Source organism: Poecilia reticulata, chromosome 1 (assembly GCF_904066995.2).
Source record: "Poecilia reticulata chromosome 1, P_reticulata-male-v2, whole genome shotgun sequence".
Taxonomy (NCBI): Eukaryota; Metazoa; Chordata; class Actinopteri; order Cyprinodontiformes; family Poeciliidae; genus Poecilia; species Poecilia reticulata.
Genome location: NC_088830.1, coordinates 17759594 through 17786288, shown reverse-complemented (window position 1 = coordinate 17786288; position 26695 = coordinate 17759594). Strand labels below are relative to the sequence as shown.

The following is a 26695-nucleotide window of genomic DNA, read 5'->3' as shown; positions in this document are numbered from 1 at the left end:
CAAGACAAACAAATATTTTTGAATGTTGTTTTCTATGCAGGGTAAACAGAAACAGAAATTGACTAAAGTCAGGAAAGGTAGGTCTGGCTTTATAGAAACCAGAGATTGTAAACTGGCTAGGAATCTCTTGTTTGTGATGGGGGGTTTCATGTTTTTTAGTCTTTGAAAGAAATCAGTTCCATCCACTTTCGATATCCACTTAACCCTTACAGGGCTGGTGTCAAGCAGTCAGTGGGTGAGGAGTGGGGTTCATGCTGGACAGGTCAACAGACTATCACAGAGCAACAAAGGGACACACAGGACACAGTTAACTGCGGTACAGTTAATTGTGTGTACATGCTGAGGTCAGCCTAGATTTGCAGAAGTTAGAATACATTACAAAGCATGACCTTCTGGTTCATCTCTACGAGAAACTGCTAAGTTTCTGCGTTCTGGCACAAGAGAAGAAAGAAGTGAAACATGTAGATTTAAACTGAAACTTTAATTTGGTGCACAGCTATTTTTATCTTGTAGTTCTACTCTGAAACCTTGTGCATCTTTATTGATGTGTGTGAGACTGGGGGACAGCTGATAAAAATGTTAATCTATATATTGAAATACTCAATACTTTATGCCATTTTTGTATCAAAAATGGCATAGAGTATTGACAACTTCCCACCTGGGAGTCAGATCTCGACAGGGAGCTCAGATTGACAAAGCTCCGTCACTGGGCAGTCTGCGATTTAAACAGATATCGTCAGCCCATGTCATCATTTCTACTGTGCTAATGCAGAGAAAATTTTACAAATATTTACATTTTTAAGTTGTTCTCAAACATCAGTTCTGTCACGTTGGCGCTGCTAGCAAGTGGCATCTTCTGGAGTGTTTCTGCCACTGCAGCGGTGCCGCTGAAAAAAGCTCCACAATTTGGGCGAATGTGAATGGGGTTGGTTTATAAATGATGACGTAAATAAGTGTGTTTGAATATTCAACTTTTTGAGTACAAATAATATCATTTGACAGCCATAGTCCTCCAATCAGAAGCATGCCATGAGACGACACAAACAGCATGCAGCTCTTATCCTAGAATGAGCTCATGAAATATTCTCCCAATCAATTCTGACAGCCATATTTAACACATCATATTCTGTCACAGTTAACAAGCTAAAGCAAAGCTGCTAATCAAAACAAACCACGCAACATTTTGTTTGTTTGTTTTTTTAGATGCAGGCCCTCTTTTTTTCTTCCCATGTCTGTTCATAAGTAGAACGGGACTCTGTTGCACAATTTAGAGACGTTTTATACTATTTAGATAACCAAAGAAATAACAAAAGCAGTACAGATTAGTTCAGCGCCAACACCTTCAAACGGCACGTCTGATTACTAGTCAGCTTCCTGTTTAATTCATCCGTACGGACTTGATCGCTTCTGCGTAGAATCTGAGTCACAGAGAGAAATGCAATGAGACGAGCAGTACGGCTGTTGAAAGAGGAACACAGGCTATATGACAACCCTGCAGTTGTTTTTAACTAGACCACTGTCTCCTTGGTTAATTAGAGAGAAGGCAATGTGCACGCAACTTCACACTGTGTTTACAAGACTCTAAAAGTTTTCTCTCTGTTGCTGATTGGTGCAGATGTAATGACTCCTGCTAACATGTCTGCTCCAGTTTAACGCGAACCTCTGGCTCTTGAAAGGAGGGAGCATAGGAGTATAAAATTTTGTTGCACCAAATTAGCTGACTTTATCAGTTTAACCTGTGGTCTCACAGCTTGACTCTTTTCTACTTTCAACCTCAATAGTGTCTTTAGGTTTTAGTCCCAATAACAGCAGCAGGAGGTCCCATATCAAGGGGTTTCACTGAGATGAAGCTGAGACATCATATAGTTACAAAGGCGGGAGCGTGATATGGTGCATATATATATGTTAGTTTCAGTAATTAGTTAATATGTTCTCAGTCAGATGCCTCTTTTATAAAGGGAAAGCACACACATACCCAAAAACTCTCGAGCTGGACGTCCTTTTAAAGTTTAAACACATGCTAAAATGCCCATTCAGTTAAACCATTCTGGAAATGGATTGTTAATTTGAGATTAGAATATTAAAATTTTGCCTTGTACTAGCAACTTTTGTTTTTTCCTCAGGTATGAGATTGTACTACTTCACTATCATACTAAACACAAGGATGCATTCACATCGATGCTCTGGCTGCACTGATCAGAAGTAAACAAAATAAGGGATGCACCGATTTATCGGCCAGAAGATTTTCAGCAGCGAGTTTCTTAGTTTCTGGGAGATCTGTGCTCAATCGATACTTAAATGTGAAGTTTACCTCAGCAAAGGTCTAAAAATCAACCACTGTCCTCTTCTTCTGCTTGACTGGTAGAAATAGACTCATATTCTATTTCCTTAACTGTTATGTTGCTGAAATGAAAGCGTCCCCTTTGTCTTTTCTCTTGGGAGAGCCAGTAAAATCCTTTTAATTCCCTGGCAGCTTTTTTGGAGACCAGGTGTCCACTTGTTTAACTATGTATTGATCGGATTTCTGCACCTCTTCCTCATATAACAGCAGACAGGCTGACCTTTGCACTCAGTTTCCCATGCATGTTCATGTTAGGTCTTAAAGAAAAGGTCACTTGCGGGAAGTCCAAGAAGGAAGTTGCACAATTTGGTGGTTAAAGCAGTCATGGCAGGCGATCAAGGATCAAGTGGCTTTTGGGACGAAGCAGCAGATGGTTGATGACAAAAGCTGCTTGGCATGCATTACCATTTAACCAGGTGCATAGAAAGAGAGGAGGTGTGTTCATTTATTTCCTATGCTGCTCAAACTCATATGCATAAGAAGTGGCTTCGGTGGTTAAAAATTATTTTGCAGGAGCAGGAGTCTGAATACACAATAAAATAAAAACTGGACAGCTTTATTTACTGTGTAAGAAGCAAGTAAGCAACTATTTGCTTTTTTAACCTCAATAATCACATCACTTTTTATGAATAACTGTAAAGATGTCTAAAGGTATTTTTAAAATTATGTTATAGCTAATCTAGAATTGTCATTCTATGTTAACTAAAACTATTATCCTTCTGAGAAGATATTTAATCCATCATTTTAGCAGTTATAGAGTAATACCATTAGCAGATTGATATTAAAAACCAGTTTTTTCAAGCTTGTATTAAGTAATATCAAGCATTTATCTCCTCAAGTAAAATGCTGTTAGACAGTAGGACGATAAATACGACTGTCACCATAGGCTTATTTATGGCGGATCATCAATCATGCTATTAATTGATCGTGTAAATAATTAATTGCATGATCAAATTAAAATGAGCTCGATTTGTATATTTTTAAGAGAAATTGTGTTTACCAAGACTTTATAATCCATTGGTTTTGGTTTTAAGTGGTTTTTATTTCAGTTTTATTTATTACTTTTGGTTGTCTTCTTTTATTTTGAATATTTAAAATATTTTCCAGGTCTAGTGCCAAGTGTTCTTTACAAATTGAAAGTTTACTGGTCTTTGAGAAGGTGAACTTGCATCCTTATGCCCTTATCAATACATTGCTGGAAAATGGTCTCAAAACAACAATATTATTATTTCGTTAATCATTTCTGGGACAAGTTATCGTCCAGCAAAATTTGTTATTATGACAGGCCTGACGATATGAACCATTCACATCTTTAGAATAAACATATAAAAACTAGTTTGACTTCAGGTTATTTGATCAGAGATGAGTTAAAATTTCATTGAAATTACGAAGAAAACCCTGATTACTCCAAATCCCGTAGCAGTGAGGATGCATGATATGCAATGCTTACAAAGAAACAAAACCTTTTTCTGGAGTGTTTCTAGAGAAATGTTCAGTTTGGCTGAATTTTTTTTTTCCAGAAAGAAATTTTCCTCTGTATCAACCCACAGACCTAAAACTTAAATGGACATAAAAGGAAAATTTAGTTTCCAGAAAAGAAGTGGGACAATTTAAGATATTCATATCAAAAAATGTCTCTATATGTTTCTCTGTGCTGAGGGTTTATCAGGCTGAATGAGTATCATCAAAAAAGAAAACAATCTATTCTTGTTCTTTGCTATTTTTTTCTTTTTGTGACATCTAACCGGACAACAGAGCTTCTTTCACTGTCATCAAGTTACATTGAGCAAACAGAAAAAAACATTTTTGCAATACTGATTTACTTAGTTATTCTGATCTCACAGCAGACAATTTGAAAAAAATTAATATGCCTTTTTATACAGCGTATGTAAACTTCTGGTTTCAGCTGTAAAGATAATTTGTGTCAATGTTGCCGGATGAAAATACATCAATAATAACAAAGTTTAGTTAAAAGGAAGAGTTTTTCTTAAATTATAGTTATGATGGTGGTTTAGGTCATTTTACAAAATGCATTACTCTATATATACAACGAGAAACTTAGTCAGTCTCATGTGCTCAACAGTTGCTTTCATACTTAAGTTCAATTTCCTGCAAGCAGCACATAGAAGCTGCAGTGAATAACTTTGCAGCTCACATAGTTTGAGAAGTAGATCTAAATATAAGTTATGAATAAAATCTCTCATTAAAATGTATTTAATCCTCCTATAAAACCAAAAACGACGGTTGGTTTTCCATGTCCTCACAAACTGCCAAGAGCAATAATTCTACTTCACAATCCCCAGCACCGCAGCCAGACTCAAATATAAATTACTTTGACAAATATTTTTTTTCCAAAAACCAGCCGCTGCGCCTAGATTCGAGCTCTGGCAGTGCAGGAGCGTGACTTAATTGCTGCGACGAGCCATCATGACGGTCATTCAAACACGGAGATAAAGTGCTTCATTAGGGAGCTATTAACGCAAAAGGAACAGCTTTTATGAAATGCATTTTTAGAAGGATGTAAAGGGGAAAGAGCTTCAGCAAAAGCCTCTCAGATTGCTGCAAAACAGAAAGTCACAAGTCTTCCGTCAACAGACCTTTCACATCGCTTTCATCTCTGACATGTGATCGGGCTACTGTACCTCATTCTAATCTTTTCTCTGCAGTCAACCTCGGCTATTAAAAGCCAGTCTGGGTAACATGAACGCCGGGATGCAGTCACTTGAGTCACTCCTGTTATTCCAACAAGCAGCTGTTGAGTGTTTCTCCTCAGCTTGGTTCCCAAAAACCCGGCCTCCACCGTGAGCATTAGCTGACCGTTCAGCAGACTCCGGATGAAGTTTTTTTTTTTTTTTTTTTTAAACAAACACTCAAAGTTTCCTGCTTTTTGAATCTACAGCCAGACGTGACTTGGCAACCAAAAGCGATAGGCAACAGCTCAGAGACAATTTGACAGGCTTATATTGAGATCGTAAGTGACATTTGTTTCAGACTTTGGATACAAAGTATCTCACGCATGCTTTGCTACTGAGACAACTGGATGATTCAAAGCTGACATGACTTAACATTGCCTTTGAGTAAACTATGTCCTGTTTAAACATTACGCTACAATGGCGAACACTTGCAGGACTCACACACCAGTCATCATTTTAAGACCTGGATTGAAAACTGAAACAGCAGCCATGTCAGAAAACCACAATTCATGAGGTTACGTGAGATTACGTTTGTTCCCACATTTTTCACTTGGAGTCATTCAATTCCTACCTTTTAAATATGCCCTAATATTGGCAGGGAAATGGAAACTTGTTTTAGCCACTTGAAATAATCACATCTCCTCATTTACAGCTTCTGTTGGGCCGATCTGTGCAAAAGCAAACGCATAATAGAACTGGAACGGCATCCATAGAGAGATGAGAATAACTTAAAGAGCTTCACTTTATTCGTCTGGTAGATAAACATGAAAGTGCATTTCATTCACAAAAACCTTAAAATCAGTTTAATGAGTTCAGTCAGGCCAAAAATAAGGTTTCCTTTCTATTCAGAGCTGGAATTTGCTTGGGCAAAAAAAATTTCTGGGTAATTCAGTTTTCTGCTCTGTGTAAAAACACTCAACACAGGCAATTCTTCATCGGGCTTTGGTTCAGCATGAGTGTATTTGGTCAGTGCTACTTCTGAGACAGACACCTTCTTATGGCACAGGACAGAGCGATAACAGTTTCAGCATAAAGGAATGAATAAACAATTTTACTCGCTTATTCCTTAACTCGTTGAATGAAAAAGTGACAAAATATGATTCTATCTGGCCGTTGCAGAAATACATGTAAGAGAAATCAAAGTTAGCAAATCAAAAACAACTAATCTCACATTTATGAAACATGGTGAAAGTTGAACCAAATTCGAATCTTTATTGCTTCAACATACTCCATATTTATACTCCAAATAATTAAAATAATGAAATTTCCTCGGGTAACCGTTCACTTACCAAAAGTTTTACTTTTGATACATTTTTAATGCAACATTGTGCAGGAGTTATTTTTTTCTGTTTTCTTTGGCGAGACCGTCTTGTCCTTCTCCTACACACCTGTTTTAAGAAATACCAGGGTAAAGTATTTTTCCCATTTTACAACAGAAAAGCCAAGAACACATGAAATAACCTATAGGCCTGGCAGGCAACGCACTGCCTGATGGTTCTAGTTTTATTTTTGGCCCTGGGCCACAAAATCTGCTTATTTTCTTTCTTGCCTATTTGAAAAGAACCATTTTCAAATCCATTACTGTCCCTTAACATTAAGTCCCTTGTATTTCATTGAAGTTTGCCTGTGTGTGGGATAATAAGCCTCATTATCTTGCCAACAACGTCCTCGGTGACATGTTTTGGTTTTTCTGATGCTCCCGTGATGAATTTGGCTACTTTGCAGGTCTTTATCCTTGCCATGTTGTAATAAACTACCGCATCAAACATGTCAGAGCTTATGCAGCTTCATCCACAGTATCTAATATATCTCTTCAGAGTAGAATCCACTGTAATGTGTGTCAATACGCCTGATGTTAAGCCTCTATACGATGTTGATATGCCTACTCTTTGCTAATTACATTTCGAAAAGGCATTGCTGTCTGCCGGTCGGTGCAGCTACATTATGAAAAGCTGACATAACAATCCTGCAGGAATAAGTGCTGCACACACACACTGCCAGAAGTCTTGAAAAAGTCAAAATGAGAGGCACAAAAAGACCTCTTCATGTCAGCTGCATGTGTGTAATTTCCTCCTCCTTCAGCCAACCAACTTCCATTTCACACACACACACAATCATATAGCACTCTATCTAGATGACACTGGACTCTGCCTGGGGTGACCTCGGAAGCAAACTTGCCACTAATGTGATCTGACAAGTCCGCTACAAGAAAGTGCTAACAGAGCAGTAAATGGGTAAAAGCACCCTTGCCCTCATTCATACCTCAGCACTTTCACCTTAGCCCAAGTCCCAAATTTCTGAAGACAAATGAGGGAAGACATTGTTTGGGTTGTGGCTGTGTGAAAAAAAAAAAAGAAGTCGTCAGATATCAAGAGGACTCAAAACACTAAAGGACAGGGTCATAACTCTGCAAATAATGCAGGCTGACCAGAAAATTTAACTTCTTCTGCCATTTTGCCTCCTCGGGCTCTTGTGTCTACGAGGGATGTAACGAGATCTCACGATATTAAAACGCCACATTATTTCTTGTCTAAGCGAAGCCTGTCAGCACGCAGCTTCTTCTGGAGAAATACGTTAACGCTGTTACTTTGAAGTTGAACGCTTTAGGTGTGACACCTGGTGTAAACGTTGGAGACTCTTATTTTGATGGAGGAAGTAGCTTCTAGTTACCCTGCTCTGCTGACAGAATCAACAAATAATGTCTTCCTGCCAGGCAACTAATAATAATACTAACTTAGATAAACACAAAGTTACCACCAGTTTTTAAATGTTTGCTAGGAAAGACGTCTTTGCCAGAACACAAAAGCCATTAAAACTCTTAAATGTGTCCTTTTCAAATTTAGAACTAAAAAAGTCTAAAATATTTACAGACTCTGTAATTTAGGTAATGTTTTAAGTTATGTTTAATGTTTTAAATTAGTATCGGTCCTTCAGAGTCTTTTATTTATATATATATATATTTATCTAGTGATGGATTGCTCAATGTCTCTACAATGTCCGGAGTTGTCCTTGAACTTCCAGAGACACAAAGATAGTTGCAAATTGTTGCAAATTGTCACCTTTCTATATCACCTGAAGAACATTCCCAGACATTAAAGGACTAATGTCCCGACATGATCTTAAGAAACTCATGAGTTTTGTGATGTGGCTGTATCCTAACACTCCTAAATTGTTTTAGGTGGTGTTCATGAGATGATAGCTGGGTGTATGAGCAATACCTGGTGATGATAAAAACAGACTTCATTATGCACCGCGTCTCAGTTGAGATGAGTGATGCTCACAGAGACCTACACCAATGCTTGAGGTATGTGATCTGACAAGAAAACCTTAGAAATTATTTTAATCTACAAAAGAATAATGCCGTCCTGTTGGCAAAATAATCTTTTGCCAACAAAGGGGGCCGATGTCTAAGCATCCCTCCTTGCAGAATGTCTCTACAGTGTCCTGAGTTTTCTCTATAGTTCACTCGACAGATAAAATGACGAGTTTACGCCTAGAACTTGAGGTGGACAAGGACAAAGATTAGCTTTGTGTCTGGTGAATTATTTGTGTTGATATGTTTTTATAACCTTTGGTTCCTAGGAGACAAATTAAGCAAACTGGGGAAAAAAATGGCAGAATCTCCCTATTTTTGTTTTTTAAAGAAAAGTTTGGGTATTTTTTTTCTTCTGCTAAAGACATGTGTACATTGTTTTTTTATGTATGTCACCACAAGTTAAGTGGGAGCATCCATGTTGATGCCGCCGCATAGCAACCAAGGTCACAAAAATCTGGGCAGCACGATGATATCTATAGAGGGTCCAGGAATCCCCTGGTGGACGGGTACAGATGGCAAAATGTATTTACTGTCAGAGCAGACAGTAAATGTACTGACATAGGACTAAAGACTAAAGAAGACCAAAACCTGTCTGTCTGACTTAAAATGCATGTTCTCTTGTAATTCCAATATTGAACATAGGTTGAAAGAAATAGCCCTCTGCGTCACATCATGTTTAAACAGGAAGTTGTTAATTACAAATTAAGAGTTCCTAGACACTTAGACTAACTGAAAATACAACTGAGAACATTTACATCTATGTTACAGAAATTGTTAATAATTCCCCTATAAAATTGCTAATGACAATTATTACATAACATGGTATTTTTTCTTCTTTTATGTGTGAGATTATGCAACAAAAGATTAATTTATTTTTAAGATTTTTAACAAATTCTTACCAGGGGCTGCAAAAAATGTAGAGAGCTCTGTGTACGCAGGTTAACCTTGTATTTACCTCTGAAAAAAAAAATTAAGTTACCCTATAACATAATTTCAGCAGTGACAGTATGAATAATTCATCTGCAGTCAATATGGTCTTGGAGTGCTTTACTCGTGCATAGTGTGAAAGGGGGAACTAATGGGAGGAGTCAAGCCATAACAACCGGAGTATTCAGACATGTGATGTAAACATCGCTGAAGTTAAAGATTCTTCAGCAAACTACAGTTGAGCAGGAGCAATAAGGAAGTAATGAAAGCAAGGCAAGACAGGAAGAACAAAAAAAGCCCATCTGCTTCCTGTTCGTCTGTCCTTACTCACGCAGTCATCTCTGTCTGCTGTTTGCTCTTTCAGCTCTTCCAACAGACTATGCTATCTGCTGGGGGAGGTAATGCACAGCAAGGCTACCCAGCTGTTATGCTTCGCCTTGCGGGTAAGACAGGAAGGTCAGAGGACCTCTGGCCTGTCACCCAATGTGATGCCGTAACACCAGACTCATGCCAAAGTCGGAGCCGGCAGCACAGCCTGATGTTGCTGCTGTTCGCCCCCCGACTACAGGACCAGTTTTCAGCATGCATGATCTCTCTGCCTGGTTGGCTAGCACGGTAGGTGGAAGTAACTCCACTGTCCTTGCACTGGGCCACCTCCCCAACCCCCACCACCACCACCATCCTACACATACGTTGTGACTGCTGCAGTCCTGAATCCTTTCCCACATCACATTACAACAGCACATGTAGTCGCTATATTTAACCGTGTGCTTTTCCAGAGGCAACTCAGATTTTTTTGGGTCATTTTGACGTCAGCGCTGATGTCAGATAAGCATGTGTGTTGAGGCTTCACAAAAACAAGGTGATGATTTGTAGGAACTGTTGCACATTTAATATTTCTGGTCCATTCTGATCTGAGTCAAACAAAGACCAGTGTCAGCATTTGGAAGAACTCAGCTGGAATCCACCTTCATTCTGAATTATATCCCCCCCCTCCCCCAAATAAAAGAAAACAGGAAAAAATAAAAAGCAGCTTAAGCACCAGAAGGCAACATCTTGTTTCTATGGAAACACAAAAATTGCCCCTTCATTTTGGGACACACTAAGAGGTTGTTTGTGTTGTTTACATAAATAACATTAAAAAAAATGTCTTTCTCTGCACGAAGCTCCGCAGCAGGTGAGCAATCGTCTTCAAAGCACAATCTGCCGACATTGCACTCAACTTCTGACAAACCACTAAACTCTGAGCATAAAATTAGTCAACACCTCATCCTCTTTATCAAACTCCCCCCCTACACCCTCCCAGCACCAAGCATCTGTCAGCGCACTTGTGATTAACACTCAGACCAGGACCGACTAACACTGCCAAAGAAATGAGCTAATAGAGAGGACAGTGCTGTGCTCAAACTCTTTATTTGCACTGCAGAGCAGCCGCGCAGAGTGATGACAGAGATACAAACAGCACTCTCAGGAGAGACAAGAGAAATCGAGGTAAAGAGGTGAGGGGCGATGAATGCTCCAAGGAGATCTTGGTTTAACACCCAGACAATCATTCTGATGTGAAGCCTTTGCAAGGCTGCAGCATGAAATTTTCCCTGGAAAGGAAAATAAAATTAATTCACTTGTGGTTTTGAAGTAAATACAAGGACAAGAGGTGAGCCACAGGGGAAGCAAGAAAGGTTAGAGGTCTGAGGAGATGAAAAAGAAGAGGTGGGCAATTGACTATAAAGGTGACTCATTCCGTAACCGTGTCACACTTGTGCAATGAGTGGCTGAGGCAACCTGTGATGAAAACACAGAGACCAGAAAGTGACACAAGGGGCAATAAGCACGGAGAGAACTGGTGGAAATCTAAACGTTCATTCATGAGGTCAGACATGGGTCAGTGCATTGATGCTTGTTATGAATTGTCAAAGCCCTCTTGGAGCAATTTTGGTAGGACAGTTGCTTTAGCAATGTTCTCTAGTGATTTGTGTTTTCTCCATTTGTGTTTAGTGGTCCACTGGCATCCCAGAGCCTCAGAAATGCTTTCCAGGCTGGTAGATGTCAATGACTTTGTTTCTCGTGGGTTTTTTAATGCCTTTAGAGCAGGATATGATGTGGTGCCTTTTGGAATCTTTTAACTTGTTTCATGTTGTCAGATCTACTCAGATCACTTTTTTATTCTGCACCTCTGGCAGGAAATGAGCCTGTGGAACTGAGTTAGGTTAAAAGCAAGTGTGGATAATTTGTACTAATCCATTAATTGCTTTTGAAAATAGAATGTGTTTGATGAGCTGAAACATACATTGACAACTTAGACCCTTACCTTGGCCCAAATATTTTCAAAGCACTGCTAATACATGAACAACTGCCATGCATCCATAGATCAGGTCTATTCTATGGATGCATGCATCTTTTAAATATTTTGTCATGCTTCTGTGCTTCCTCTGACTTCATTTTTAAAGATCCAACATATAATGAAAAAGCAAACTTTAAAGTTATCCCTTCTCACTGCTTCCAAATGTGAAAGGTATTACAGAGCAATGCTGTAAAGGTAAAGGCTGATTCCAGTAGACAGACTTTCTTTTTCTGTCCATTTTCCCCTCTTTTAGAATATCATACATCGTTTCGGGTATTGCATAGTTATTGCTTTCTTATCTCCAAATCTTCCAACACTTCCACAACTGCAAATTGCAGGAGGCGACGGAGCAAACTCAGACTTTCAGAAGGAGCAAACAGGTGCAGGCTGAAGCACAATACCCACAATTCATGTGTACAGGCGTGTGCTGCACCAACGGCGTTGGCCTTGTGTTTGCAGACGAGCCATCTCTGACAACACAGCAAAGGGAAACTCCCCCAAAACAAACTCATGTCTGAAACACGAAACCTACAGCCGGTCGCCCCCATCAGCTATGACTGCTTCTCAGACAGCCACAGTAATTTACATATGCATCAGCACAACTTCCACAGGTGATTCATTTTGACTCTGAGTAAAAATGTAAAAATAAATCGCATGGCCATAATATGAAAAAATAATTTTTGTGTAAAAATAAATGAGTGTTCTTATTTGACTGTATTGTTTATTAAAATATAAGAGACAGAAACTGGAAAAAGCCCAAATGAAGAGCATTAATACACTAATGTTACACAACAGAAGCTGCAAAATGTGCTCAGGCAAACAAAAGATTATTTAAGATCACAAGTAATTAATATTTTTTGTCTAATTTAATATTTTACTGCTTTCTTTTTGCTTTGCATTGTTTTTTTCAACACTTAACTATTTGATTTTAAATATATTGAATAACAATGTCAAGTTTTAGTTTAAGATGGGTTTGTACCTGTACAAATGCAGTTTTCACTCCATAAATTCCTCAAACGTGTGTATATATATGTTTCCTTCATCCATTTCAAAATACTTCCTCAAAAGAAAGAACAGCAAGGCTGTATTTCAAAATGTGCTGCTAAGACTATTTCCCAACTCAAACTCTACTCAAAATGCAGCTCAAGCTCCAACTGCACTGAGAACGGTTAAGGACAAGAACGCTTCCCTTCATAATTGCAGCTGTGAGAACTAGTGCTGGATACTGTGTTGAATCACAATCATTAGCACAACATCAGTGTGTGTTATCCTGCAATTCCAAAAGACTGCTTGGACGCAATCGTTGATAGGACACTGTGTTTCATTTTGTCATCCATTTACAATTTGGATACCAGCAGTATATTTGGCCAGGTGGTTTAATCCTAGCTGCCTTAAATTGATCTATAATTATCCGTCCATCCATTACCTACATCCACTTGTCCATGCAGGATCACAGGCAGCCTGTAGCTTATCTACAGCGGTCATTGAGCGAGAGCTGGACAAGTTGCCAGTCCAGGCCGTATCAACTCAGAGACACACAGGACAAACAACCATGCATGGACAAACTCAAACCTATGGGCAATTTGGAGAAACTACTCAACCTAACAGCCATGTTTTTTTTTTTTGTTTGTTTTTTGTTGTTTTTTTTTTGGCTGTGGAAAGAAGCCGGACTACCCACAATATGCATGGGGACCACATAAAAACTCTGTGCAGAAAGATCCAAGCCTGGGATTCAAACCCAGAACCTTCCTCCTGAAAAGCAAAAGTTCTGCTTTTGTAGATGTTTTTGATAGAGTAAGGTTTGTGAACGCATTATTTCCAGACATCGAAGTGTCAATGAGCCATTTTCTAACATAAAGGTAGAGCTTTTTTTTACAGTTCAAAACTGAACACGGAGACGAGAACAGGAGCACAAGCCGTGGTTGATCTTTATCTCTGAGCGTCTGAAGAACACCACTTGAGCAACTGTCTGTGCCCAAGATGAGCTGGCATTCGGCATGACTGAAAGAATCCAGGAGGTTTTAAATAGGTTTCAGAGACAGTTGTTAAAAACACTACACTGGGCACAGATATGAAATGAAATGAGTACACGACCAGGCTGAGAAGAAGCTCTGCAGTGCTTCACAAATGAATCAGATGTCTTGTCAGAAGCTAATATACTCTGTGATGCTCTGCTCATCACTTTTGCATTGACTCAACATTTAGCGATAACCATGTGCTTAAAGACAATGCATTTCAACACTCTTCTGCTCAAACTAGACGCTTGTTCAACACTGGCTTGCATTTATGTGAAGCTTCTTTCCAATCAGTTATATGTCGAAAGGCTGAAAGCAGACAGGATGCAAACAGGCTGTGGAAAGCTTTAAAAGATTGACACACACACGATCTAAATATGTAAAATCTGTTTGGTTTCTTTGTTGTTTTTTTTACAGACAGACATAGTGATTGTAAAAAAACAAAAAAAGTTGTCAAACATTTGATTGAACTTTTATTTGTCAACATATAATTAATTAAAGATCTTGTTCCCACTGATCTTGGATTTGCAGTGCCTTATGAAAGTACTCGTAAACCTTTCACAACTTTTGTCAGTTTACAACGCCGTATTTCGATGTGTTGCATTGGGATTTGGGGTGACAGACCAACATAAAGCAGCTCCTCGTAATTGCAAAGCGAACACAAACTTACAAGGTTTTCAATTTTTCTTACAAATGCAAGTCAGAAAAGCATGGAACTCTGATCTCCCTGGTGAGGGAAAACTACCACAGCGTAATGCTCCCACCACCATGCATCATTTTGGGGATGGTGAGACAAAATGCTTGACTATAAAGAACAGCGAGATGAATACATCTGCAAAAACATCTAATTCTATCAAACATGGCAGTGAAGGGCTGGTGATTGGATGCTGTCCATTACGGAGTAGGTGTTAGACTATTTTCATCAAAGTTTTCTCAAATCAAATGTGATTCTAAGCCCAATTTGAGATCATCGCAACATGATAATGATCCCAATGAACAAGGAAACTATAGGTTACTTTTTTTACATCCTCCTAGACTTAGAGGAGCTTAGATCCATCCATCCATCCATCCATGAGAGAATAGACTTCAATCTGTGTTTAAAATATGATTTATGACTTTATACATTGTTTAATTTTCACTGAGCATATATTTTTTAATATGTCCTTATGAGTAAAACCTTGGAAATGAAAATATCTGGCCAAATAGAAAGACTTATTATCTCTTGGCAAACAGCAGAAAAATCTGCAAAAGCCTTCATGGAAAACAGATATGGATTTACAATAGCTGGGATGTGACAAAAGCGAAAATGTAATAAATAACAGCAGCAGGATTGATAGCAGCCTGTGATTAGTCATTCAGATGTCTGCAAAACATTTTATTATGTCTGTTTGCTCCACATGGCCAACAGCAGCCATCAAATGGAGCTTTCTGGATGAGCCAGGATCCATTACTGCAGTCTGTAAATCCACATATTTCCAACAAACAGCCAACGTTTAACAAGTCAGAGCAGCGAGTTCATGTCACAGCTCTGTGAACCCCACTCCCACTCCAGAAACCTGAGGTGTAGGAAAACTTTACCCCCCTCCCCAGCACCCCCTCCAACCTCTACCCCCAAACTTTTCCTGCCTGTGTGGACACATTTGCAAGGATAAGAGCTTGTTAATTCTGAGGTGGGCTGAATGGCAGCACTGTGTATGTGTGTGCTCGAGCAGGAAGGAGGGCAGCCTGGGACCCCAGGCACAACTCAGCGCAGCACAAAGATCGGCTCAGTGCTGTTGCTGTCACACGAAAGGGAAACGCTAAAAAATGAGCAGTTTGCAGGAGTCTCACAGGGTCTGAGCAACCGTGGGATCCATGTGAACAAAGTACGAGCACAGTATCTCCCGTCAGTCAGGTGGGTACAAAAGCATCCCTGGTGGTATCTGTGAAGCAGATCCATCTCTGATTACACAGCTAACACACACAGCTTGTGTGTGATTGTATTTTTCCAAAGCCACAAATCTCAAGACATACAGTGTTGAGGGTACGATATCGTTTCAGGCATCAGAACTAATGAGAATGCACTGTGTCGGCATGTCAAACGCGAGATAATAGGACAACTTGGGCACAGCGAGAGAAACCCGTGAGCCTCTTTACTTCCTTTACCTGTTCCTGACAGGATAGATCAGACGGCAGAGATAAAGACAAAAAAACAGAGATGTGAGGCTCGTATGACTTTTTGAAGGAGCATTTTCAACAAAAAAAAAGGAAACTGAAATGTTTTTGTTGCATGAGGTCCGGTATTTTTACGACCAAATCTTTAAAACAAATATGCTTTTGCGGAGCCCAGCTTAAAGACAAAAAAATTACTTTACAGTAGAGATGCACCAATCACTACAGATACCAAACTTTCCACTTTTCCTTAAGCATCTGACTTGCCAAGTCGGATGCCTTCTTTCAAAGCAGTGTAAAGCATAAAAGCAAAACTGTGCTGCAGCCTATTTGAAAAATTAAGTAGTTTAAAACCCAAACAGAAAATGAGGGAATATCAAAACATTTCCCATTCATCAGACAGCTTTTCCAGGCCAATACTGATTTTCAGTTGTCTTTGACATTTAATTATGCAGATTATAATTTTGATAGATTCTTTTTTTTAAGACAGTAAAACTTAAAAATAAAAATGAAATTGTTGCACACTCACTGGCAGAGATAGAAAAATCAGATAGGGAAATTCAACAAATCCAGTTTATGCATCAAAAATATATTCACACAAATTTTTTCTCACTTTCAGTAAGATAAAAAAAAGTGGATCAAAGTACAAGCCATTTATAATTTAACCTCCCTACTAAGAGTCGCAGCTAACTGGTGAAAACTGGTTATGATCTCCAGATGATCGATCAGTAAATCTCTAAGAAATGTGGATAATTGCTTCGTTTTCCATTGGATTCGAAACTACTAATTCCATCAAAGAGCCTGCTGAAGTTTTTTTTGTTTCGCCTTTGAATTACATGCCGTAAATTGAAAAATCAGAACTGGCAGGGGAAATTCTAACCTTTACCTGATTTTAATAAAATTCAAGAAGGAGCCTAAAGGAAAATGCCCTGGGTTGATCCGTTAATAGACCACAAATTATTGAGGTTCTCCATCTTAATGCATTTATTGAACAGAAAAGAAAAAGATTCTTCAGTTCCTGACCTGCTGCTAAATGTTTAGAGCTGATATTTTTCCAGCTGATTGTATTGGGTTGTATAATATCATTTTTAAATCTACCCCTTTATGAACTGGAAAAAACATGTATTTATACCATTCACAAAAAAATAAAAAATAAAAATATCTTGCTTCTCTGAACCAAATAATTAAATTCATGTCCCAAACACACACAGTAAAAAAAAAACACTTGACAGGTGAAATGAGGTTATTATCTTGTCACAAGGCAATGATCTTCTGAAAATTTGCAGGAAATCACATGCATGTTACTTTGATGGATACCAGCCCGCAAAGCTTTTTGAGACCTCGGCTAAAAGTGGATGAGAACAGACAGAGAGGAGAGTAGAGACAAAAAAAAAGCCACAGTGGAGCCAGAAAGCATGATCAGACACCCTGTTAAAGCCATTTTCCATTCAGTAAAACACTTTCAGAGCTGTTAAACAGTTTATACAAGCTACCATATTGTTTGAATCATGACGGAGTAGCCAATTAAAATCTGACACATTCATAGTTAAATTTATATGAACTGTTCGTAAAGCAGTATCTTATTTTTTTTCCACATAAAAATCAACTAAACATGCATATGCTTCTGTACATAAGTGAAATAAATAAGTAGTTGAAATGCATCATACCAAGATTACATTTTTATTATTGTGAAATGTGGATGTGAAAGCACTTTGCTTTTAAAAGATGCTCTAACACTTTTGGGCATGGAGGAAGGAGTCAGGAACTTTCAATGTGTAATCCATGACCTTCTGTTTCCCTAAAGTATATGTACAATATGACGAAGAGGCCCATTATTATTAGCTACTCTTCAAACGTAGAAAGATAAGAAACCATCCTATAATGTGTGTTGATTTCCACCAGTCAAAATATGATGCAAAGAAAATAGCTTAAGAGTAAAGACTAATCACTGTTTGGTTTGACTCTAAGATGTACATGTTTCAGAGTAATTTATTCTTAAAAGAAAGTACTGCAGTACCTGTATGCGAGAAATGGTTTTCTAGTTTCCTTTAGCTGAACAACAAACTGAAAGCTTCCTCCATTATCACCCTGGCAAATGAATGCTTTCTGTTTTTATTTCACCTGTGCCTTTGAACAAAAAAAAAAAAAATCTAGAAGTGGACAAAGCAATCAGCTGGCGTGAAGCAACCTGGATCGAGTTATTTTCAGTCTAAGCAAACTTCACCATAGAAGAGCAGGTCAAAAACTTCAAACTTTCAAATCTGCCTTTTTCCAATCAGGCAAGGCACAATGCCTCAGTCAGCTATGTAGCAACAACCTTCCTTTCTGAATGTGTTACTGAGTGAAGGGAACCTAAAGGAGGTTTTAATGTCGGTTATCACTCTCTATGATCCTGGCGTTAAAAGCATCACAGGTGTCACGCCTTTTAACTGCTAAAAATTATTTTAAAAATTAGCTGTCCGGACACTTAGATTCTTTGTGAAAGCCTTTCCGATGTATAACGTTTTAAAATTTATATTTTTTAAATGCATAGCTGCTTCTGCTGGTATTTCATTGTGTTTATTTACAATTTAACGACCAGACAGATGGTTTTAATGATCATTTCTAATGTAAGACACTATATAAAGATGGCATCAATTATTTTATTTCTACAGTTATCCTCAACCAAACAAATGAACCCTTTAGCGACCAGAGTTCCATAAAGCCCGCCTGCATTGATTTTATGGTTGCAAACTTTTAAAAAGTGTGCAATGAGTAAGTGCTCCTGTTGCTTTTTCCAATATAACTTTCAGTATCAGTAACTTGTTTCTGTTTTTTTCACTACGGAAAAACAGATAAAAAGGCAAAACCACCAACATGTGCAATATCCCCTCTGACAGGATGGTCATAAGGGAGTTGATATTTTCAGTTTTACAAAAGTCCACCTTGTATTTATTTATTTATTTTTTGACTAATGAAAATTTTCTAAAAGAACCAGGGAACAAGCCCAGCAACTTCCCTGAGGTGCTGCGGTGTAATGAGGCCTCTGAACACTTTGGTATTATAATCACAAATCAGGCAAAATTATGCATTATTAATCAAATGCTTCGCCAACACAGTAATTATTTAAAACATTGTCCAAAACACAAACAGACCTCTTGGAAATAATTGCGTCTTCATGTATTTTGCAACAGTTAAGTGTATGACTATTTTATCAACTTTGTTCACTTTGGTCATTATTATAAAAAAATAACCCTGCAAATAATTTAAGTGCATCTTTAGAAAAATACGCTTTTATCCAATTAAACAAAAGACATGGCCTACATGCATTATTTTCAGTTTCGGTTGAGAAAAATCGCAAAACCATTTTTTACAGCTACACTATTAAACTGGTCTTTTGATACACTTTGTTTCAACAGCAGTAAAATTAATAGCAAATACCCCCTTTTTAATAACTACATCCACTGACAGTGAAGGTGCTGGACTGCAAGAATTGTCCAACTTTTCAAGAACATCTTCAATCGTAGCTGCACTCATGACAAATCAAACAGACGGGCTGGGAGTTAAGAGTTCAGCTTCATCTCCAGCTTGAGCTCATGGGCACAGGAATGAAAGAGGGTCGTTCACCAAGTTCACAGCCAGCCAGTCGAGCTTCCCCAACGCTTACAGACGTCTTTCTCCACGAAAGACGTCTGTAAGCTTGAAAAAGATCCCTGTGGGTGAGTGTGAGTCAACATTTTCATAAGATCCGCTCATTTACATTTTTATTGCAACTTTTTGAAGGAACGGCTTATTGGACAAAAAGGAAACGGAACAACATGTTTTGTTGTTGTTTTTTAGGTTCTGGTTGAAGTTCCAGGGAAGGACGATGTTGAAAACGGAGACAGATGCCACATGAAGAACAGTGTTAGCCCAATTAAACTAACTTACTGTGCAAATATTTGCCAATAACGGTCTTAGGATTGCAACATGCAGTGATTCAAAAAGTGCAGCAATTTCTATTTCAATTGCTACTCAGCAATTGAAATAGAAGTAAAATCTGCTTTTTTAATATAAAATAGAATAGCCAACAGAGGAAAGTAGGTGTTTTTAATTTTAAACAAAGCCACCACATTTTAGGAAATATTAACTGTAGTTATTTTAAAGTTGATTATCTATTCACATTTGATGTATAGATTTGTTTATATATCTGAAGCACATTCGTATACATACTGAATATGAAGCACATGAAAAAATGAAATAGTCAAAATTGGAAATGGCAGGTCAGACTTTAGAGAAAACCACGAAGTGCCGTTGGGCAGGAAAATAATGATTGGTTTGGCACCAATGGTTTCAATGTCCTAATCAAGACAAGAATCCTGATTAAAGTATTGAAAATTATCTTTATCTGTGTCATCTGAATGAACTGAACTATCAATGCCTAGCATCTGACCTGATCTGTCCACAGCATTCACAGAGCGTACAAATGGGGAGAGCAGCTGAAACACTAAATAATAAATCTTCTGACTTTCAAAACAGTCCTAAGTTTTACGGGTGGAGAACAGTTTTTCTTCTATGAGTTGTTACCTGGAGCAGCACTGAAATATGTTTCAAGCAAAAAAAGAAAGATCAACAAGTCATATCAAAACAAAGAGAAACCACACAAAATTTAGCTTAGAATCGAGCAAACCTCTCCCTGATCGTTTGAAGCTGTTGTTGTATAAGCATCAAAAAGATATTGCTGCCCATGTAGAAACTTATATTGTGCAGCTTCCAAAACATCACTGGCATGTAAGTGTTTATAATGATAAAACGTAATGTGGTACTTCACTGCACTTAAAGACGTCTATGTTTTAAATTGGGACTGCATGAAATTTGGAGAAAACTAAATTTCAGTATTGTTACTAGATTTTCATGATGATAACTGTTATAGATAATCTACTTTTTTAAATGTTTTGTGCAGCTCTATTGATTCTATTGAAGTAATTGGCTCCAACACGCTTTTCTCCAATGATAATTTTTATATTACTCAGATTTTAGTGAGGAGTGACGAGCGACATAAAATAATTCATTTTGAGACATCTTTAGTGTCTGTTGATGTTTTTGTTTTACTCTGTCAAGCACATTCAACAAATTTTGAGTTGATAGTTTTTTTAAATGTATCAACACAAGATGTCTGAGCTTGAAAAAAATCCCTGTTTCGTCTTCTTGCTAAAAACATTATGACTTGTCAGAAAAGTTTTTTATGAAAAAAAAAATGTCTTGCAGGTAATTCAAGTAAAAAAAAAAAGTTTATTTACTCATAATTTTTCTCATATGACACCTCTGAATTATGAGCTCCATTTTTAAGACATTTCAGTTTGCTGGCTTCTGCGATGCCTGTGCCTTTATTTAAAATCTCTTGGACATTTGACATATTGGTACCAGGGACAACAGCCCCCAGTGCTCGCACAAAACATGAGTGCCACCCACCACCACTGATGACAATCAGAAAAAGTTGATTTGAGAATCATTAAAACAGTTTTCTTCTTGAGAACAAACGATCCACGCACCAGTAAAACCACATAAACGTTAAGAAAGTTGTACTCGAGAGTCGACATGTGTCTCAACTTACTTCCTCTGAGAAACAGTTCCACAACAACAGCAGCCACTGACTGGAAAAGCCAGAGGAGAAAAAGAAATACGCAGAGCTAAAAGATGTTTCAGAGTCCGCTGACTCCAGACCTGTTTGAAACATCATCACTACACAGAAATGCAGAAGCAAGTCGGATCATTTTTAGCAGAGCACATTCATAATGCAGTAAAATCACACAGATGTTACATCAGCACTCACCTTTTTTACTGCCATGCAAGAAGAAAAATGTGACCAAAAGCCAGGGACCCAACTCTGCTTAGCTTAACATATCATTTTTACATTAAAAAAATTTTGTTTTTACTTACAATTTTGGGAAAAATTTGGTAACATGACATTGTGTACATAGACATTTCTTATGATTACAACATAAATAAGTAGAACAAATAATCCAATCTTGGGCTGACCTATAAAGTTGTTAAGTCTCCCAATTATGTAGTTAGAAACCAATGCAATACTGAGTCACTAAAGTCTAATTGCTGCAGACACGATCCGATCTTTGATTTATTTGTATTTTTTTGTCTTGTATCTGCAACAAAATATTTTAAAATCAAAATCTTAAACATGTTCATAACAAATGTAATTTCAGCCTTGCCAATCTGGAAACAAATTAATAATTATTTAAGACAAGAATACTGGTGTATACCTCGTACAATAAATGTTGCCAACCTTACGTGGTTTGACGGTTTCTGGGGTCCCTAAACATCTGCTTAGTTCTACTATGCCTTCGTCTGGCTGTAACTGTCAGTTCTCCTCATCTATTGATGAACATCAAGCTGCGGGATTTTGTGTTATAAAATTAACTCCGTTGTTAAAATGAACCTGTTTCCTCGCCTGCGGGCCACCAACATCTACCCAAACAAAACTTGAAGTAAGCTTTGAGGCCTTCGTTTTTTCCAGTTCTGACCCGGCTCATCAACAGGTGTGTAAACTTTCAGCGCGTCTAATCTGATGTCTGTGCATGGAAGCGGTGAGATGAACTTACACGAAAGCGTGGTAGATGAACGCCCAGGTTCTGGGTCTCTCCAGGACGTTGTATAGGTAGTTTTGAAGCCGCCGGTAGCGCACGTTTCTCCGGCCGCTCTGGGCGCTGTACACCAGCGGCTTTCCCAGGAGGCTGAGTCGAGCTCCCTGCTTCCCTGCCAGGCTGTCCGAACCGCGACCGCCAGCTGCGCCGGTGCCGCCGCTGGCTGTGGTGGCAGAGGGGGACAGCAACCCATCTCCCGCGTTGTTCATCATCATCTTTCGTCCGGACTCCACATCTTTTATGCCGTAGCCCTCGTTATGATGCCTGGGTGATGCTCTCATCCAGAGCCCGCTGCCTCCACCTCCGCCTCCGCCTTCGTCTCCGCTGTGGTTCCTGGGCATGGCATCACCAAAGCTGGCAGCAAGTGCGCGGAGGGTCTCCAATCGTGTCCGATACGCACTACGGTCCTCTCGGCACGTGTGAGGCACTTAGCTGAGAGCGAGAGCAGCTGCGCCCGACACTGGCCCGGCCCGGCACACTTTCACCGCCCTCTTCCCCCCTTACATCAACATCCTAGTGTACACAAATACCCGGCGCGCCTAAAAGGTGCCCACATGTGCCTGTCTTGGTAGCGACAGACCGCAGGGTGTCCGCGCTACAGCGAGGCGAGATTCACGTTCCACTGCGCTCTGCTCCGCAGCCTGTTGCGAGAGAGCGGCAGATGCGCATTAGTTCTGTTCTCTCTGCATCACATTTGTTTCTGCTTTTCATTTAGGAATAAAGGCCTCCTGACTCCAAGTTTCTTTGTTCTCAGGAGGAGGAGGAGGAGGCAGCGCGCCGAGGCTGATCTGATGCAAATGAGTAACCGTCGCGTTTATGCTTATTTCCCACTAAAGTTCCGGACTAAACTTAGAGCCTGTAAATTAACATGCATTTTATTCGAGCTTATGTTTGGTGTACAGAATTTGCAGCATGCAATGTCAAATATCACACTTTTCAAAGATGCATACACTGTATTTACCTTTTAAACAATGCAACACAAAAGTGCTGGATTGCTATTATTATATTTATCCATATTTTATTGCCACGCCACATGTTTGCAGGATGTGATTATGAACGTCATCCCCTTTCTGGTTCATGTATTTATGTCGCGGAGTCACAATTAAAATGTGGGTGAAAAGGCTGCCAAGAACGGAAAACACTTCTTTCATTTGAAGTGAAAGTTTAAGGAGGGGGGGCGTCGCGGGGGGAACCTTAGCGTCAGTTATGCCTCCGCGTGTGAACTTCCTCCTCCTTACCCGTCGACGCCGCTTTTGTCGTGTCTGACTGGTTCCTATTTTCTCCGCATCGACCTGACCTTTGTGATAATCGCGTTTCTAAGAAGCAGATCTCGCACAGCGTCCTGTCGCAAAAAAAAACAAAAAGAAAACGCAGTAACCTGCATGGCGCTCAGGTGCGTTCTGAGTTTATTGCAGAGAAAGTGCAAGAGACGCTTCCTCCTCCTGGCGGATTTGGTCTTCTTACGAAACGACGCCATCTGCTGGTGGCTGACTTTCTGTTCAGGCTCCACTGACTCAAGTTTGAGAAAATCCCAAGACGCCAAGAACTTAAAAAAAAAAAAAAAGGGAGACATTAGTACAACACCTATTCCTAAATTTCGTAAATTCGTAAAGATGGCTGCATGTACCTGTACCCTGATGATCAAGTTGCAGATTTTGGATTTATTCTGCCCTTTCCAACACTGACCTGTAATGTTTACCCGACCCCAGAGCTAGGGATAACAGACTATCATTTATTCGCCGTCCATGGTTCCCACTGTACATAGGTTATTCTTCCATAATGTCCTGGGGGGTGAAACAATCCCCAATAACTTGACGTTTTCCTCGTCTCCACTGTTTTATCTCCATGGCTTTCTGACAGTCAAAGCTTGAGTCTCCACAGAGTTAACCCAAGGAAACATCCTCAGCTGTGTAAAATGCTACTTCTTGTTTACCTAATTCCTGCTGTTCATGTTGCCAGTTACTTACCAATCTGTTTCCTTTATGGAGTCTGACCCGGAAGCCATTCCCATGAAGCCATTCCTTTCCAGCTCTCACATTATCATAGACCGCTTACCTTTACTGAGTTGTGGTTGACTTTTCAGGTCCAAACCTACTATGCTTGTCACAATTACAGTATAAGTTGGAACTGATCAAATATAGCTTATGCTTACTTCTCACTCTTAAGGTCTATGGAGTTTTTCTGTGGACATTTCCTTCTTTGTCAAGTGACTTAGATTAGTCCATGTGTCATTTTCAGTTTTATTTTAAGACACCCAGTTTTGACAGACGAATCTCTCAAGCAGTAGAAGTAAACTTAAACGACATGTTTTGGTGCCTGTCGCCAAGACACAATGTGGCTTCCTGTTCTTACTCCAGCTGTTCAACAAATTCCCTTCCACAATGTTCAGCTCTGCACAGCTGGAGTGTAGATGACACTCATGGATGCTTCATTTCTCTCGGGACGGTTACGCTGGAGCACATTCTGAGCAGCTGACCAAAGGCTTCTGGGGAAAGGCTGACGTCGCTGAGGCCGTGACACGCCGCTGGAGGCTTCTTCAAAGCCATCTGGAGACCCATTACCAGCATCCCGGCACACAAACGTTCATCAAAGCCATAGAAGCACCAGGAAATGCACTAAAAAGAACGTTAGGGATCCTCAACTGTGCACCAAGATGGAGGTTATATGATAGAAAAAAAACTGCTCATATGTAAGGAACAGAGCATGGCACAGAAGTGAGGTGAAAGATTTTGTCACTCAAGAATTACATGGCATAGGTCTGGAAAATGTAAACCCAGTCAGAAGACCAACACAGAGGGCTCTGGATTTACAAAGAGATGGTCGGTGTCACAAGAAGGACATATTGTTGGCGTTTTTAACATCATGATTTAGAAGACTCTTCAAGTAGGGTAATAAAAGAGACCTGTAACAAAAAAAGTCCTTCAACATTAGAGGAACACATATGGTTTATTAGAGCAAAAAACACAAACTTAATGTTACTGCTGATTGTATGTTAAATGCAAGAACTGCAGTATCTTTTCCTGGAACACAGCAACAGATGCTGGTGTTCGGTTTTGTGAGGCAGAAGAATCAGAGGGCTTTTTGATGAAGTTTTCGCCTTCGTTTCTCTTGACTGGTATGTCAGAGCGCAAGCTACTGTTATCTTGCTCTCGTGTGGGAAAGCAACGATGAACTCAGAACCTTAAAACTGAGGAGACGTCATGTCATCTTTTCAAACGCGGTTTCCAGAATCACCCCGTCTCACATCTCCATGGAAAACATCAAAACAGCTCAGCGTTTCTTTGAGTCAGCAGAAGGTTTGCAGATTAGGAGCTCTAAGTTTTCATTTGCTTCGTTTAGTTTCTTTGGGAAGAACATCTCGACGGATTTCAATAAAGCTAAATTTGTGACATGTATATTCCAGCTCTTTCCAAGACTCTCTCTTACTCTCTCTTTCCACTCCTGTGGTACTTTTGACCTGATTTGATTAATCTTTTTCCATAGAGCGAGATGGAAATTTTATTGTGGCGTCTCTTACATGACATGTGATCAGCTCTCTGCTTTTCCACAAGGCCCCCATCCATGTGTTGAACCAGAGGGCCGTGACCCCTGGTGCAGCAGCGAAGGGAACAGAGAAGGCCCGGGGGCCCGGCTGGCATGGCAAGTGTGCTGGGAGGATTAGTTAAGATTGCCTGCAGATGTTGTTTCAAGGGGCCCTCTGTTTATTTAATGAGAAGAACATAAATCTCTCAAGCTCTCTGCTGCACTGCATTACATGTTAGGTCACGCATGAGGCCATGAGACTCTGACTTCCTCTATGGAAATATAACAGCAATGAAATAATCAGTAAATGGGGTACAGAGGTGTAATGAGCTTTCATCAACAAACACTGCTGTTTTCGGTCTTTTTCTTGGTTTGTGGCTTGTTGAGAATTTTGTGGTCTGTTCTGCACTAAAGGATAAATAAGTTTTACTTTGACATTGTTATATATTCATTCTGTTTATATTTTTCAGATTTAAATTAGTCCAATAAAAAGAAATTAATATAGGACAGGAGGAAAATATGGCAAGTGATATGAAAGAAAAAAAAAAAAAACCAGAGTAATAAAGCCTAAAACTTCAAAACTGAAATTATTGGTTTACTAATAAACTAGAAGAAAATGCACATAAACGTTAAGCTTAGTTTAGCGGGACAACAATTAAGGAGGTAGATCTTAAAATGTCATCAGGAATACTGAACTAAAAAGGCTTGAACATGACAGAAACTATCATGCTTCCTACTTTTCCCATATGCAAAGGCAGTTTCATCATTTTCT

The 26695-nt window shown here is 39.2% G+C and overlaps 1 protein-coding gene across 4 annotated transcripts in view; it reads right to left on the bottom strand.

Moving 5' to 3' along the window:
• Positions 1-25064, bottom strand: part of kcnq5b (potassium voltage-gated channel, KQT-like subfamily, member 5b) — a 101094-nt gene extending 76030 nt beyond the window's left edge. The window contains exon 1 of one of the 4 annotated variants that reach the window (XM_008406248.3): positions 22360-25064. In XM_008406248.3, the coding sequence (XP_008404470.1) occupies positions 22360-22742 (383 nt within the window). In that variant the 5' untranslated portion in view covers positions 22743-25064. The remainder of the gene's footprint in view (positions 1-22359) is intronic. The other 3 variants (XM_008406257.3, XM_008406265.3, XM_008406272.3) reach the window with 3 other exon arrangements.
• Between the last annotated feature and the right edge of the window lie 1631 nt (positions 25065-26695).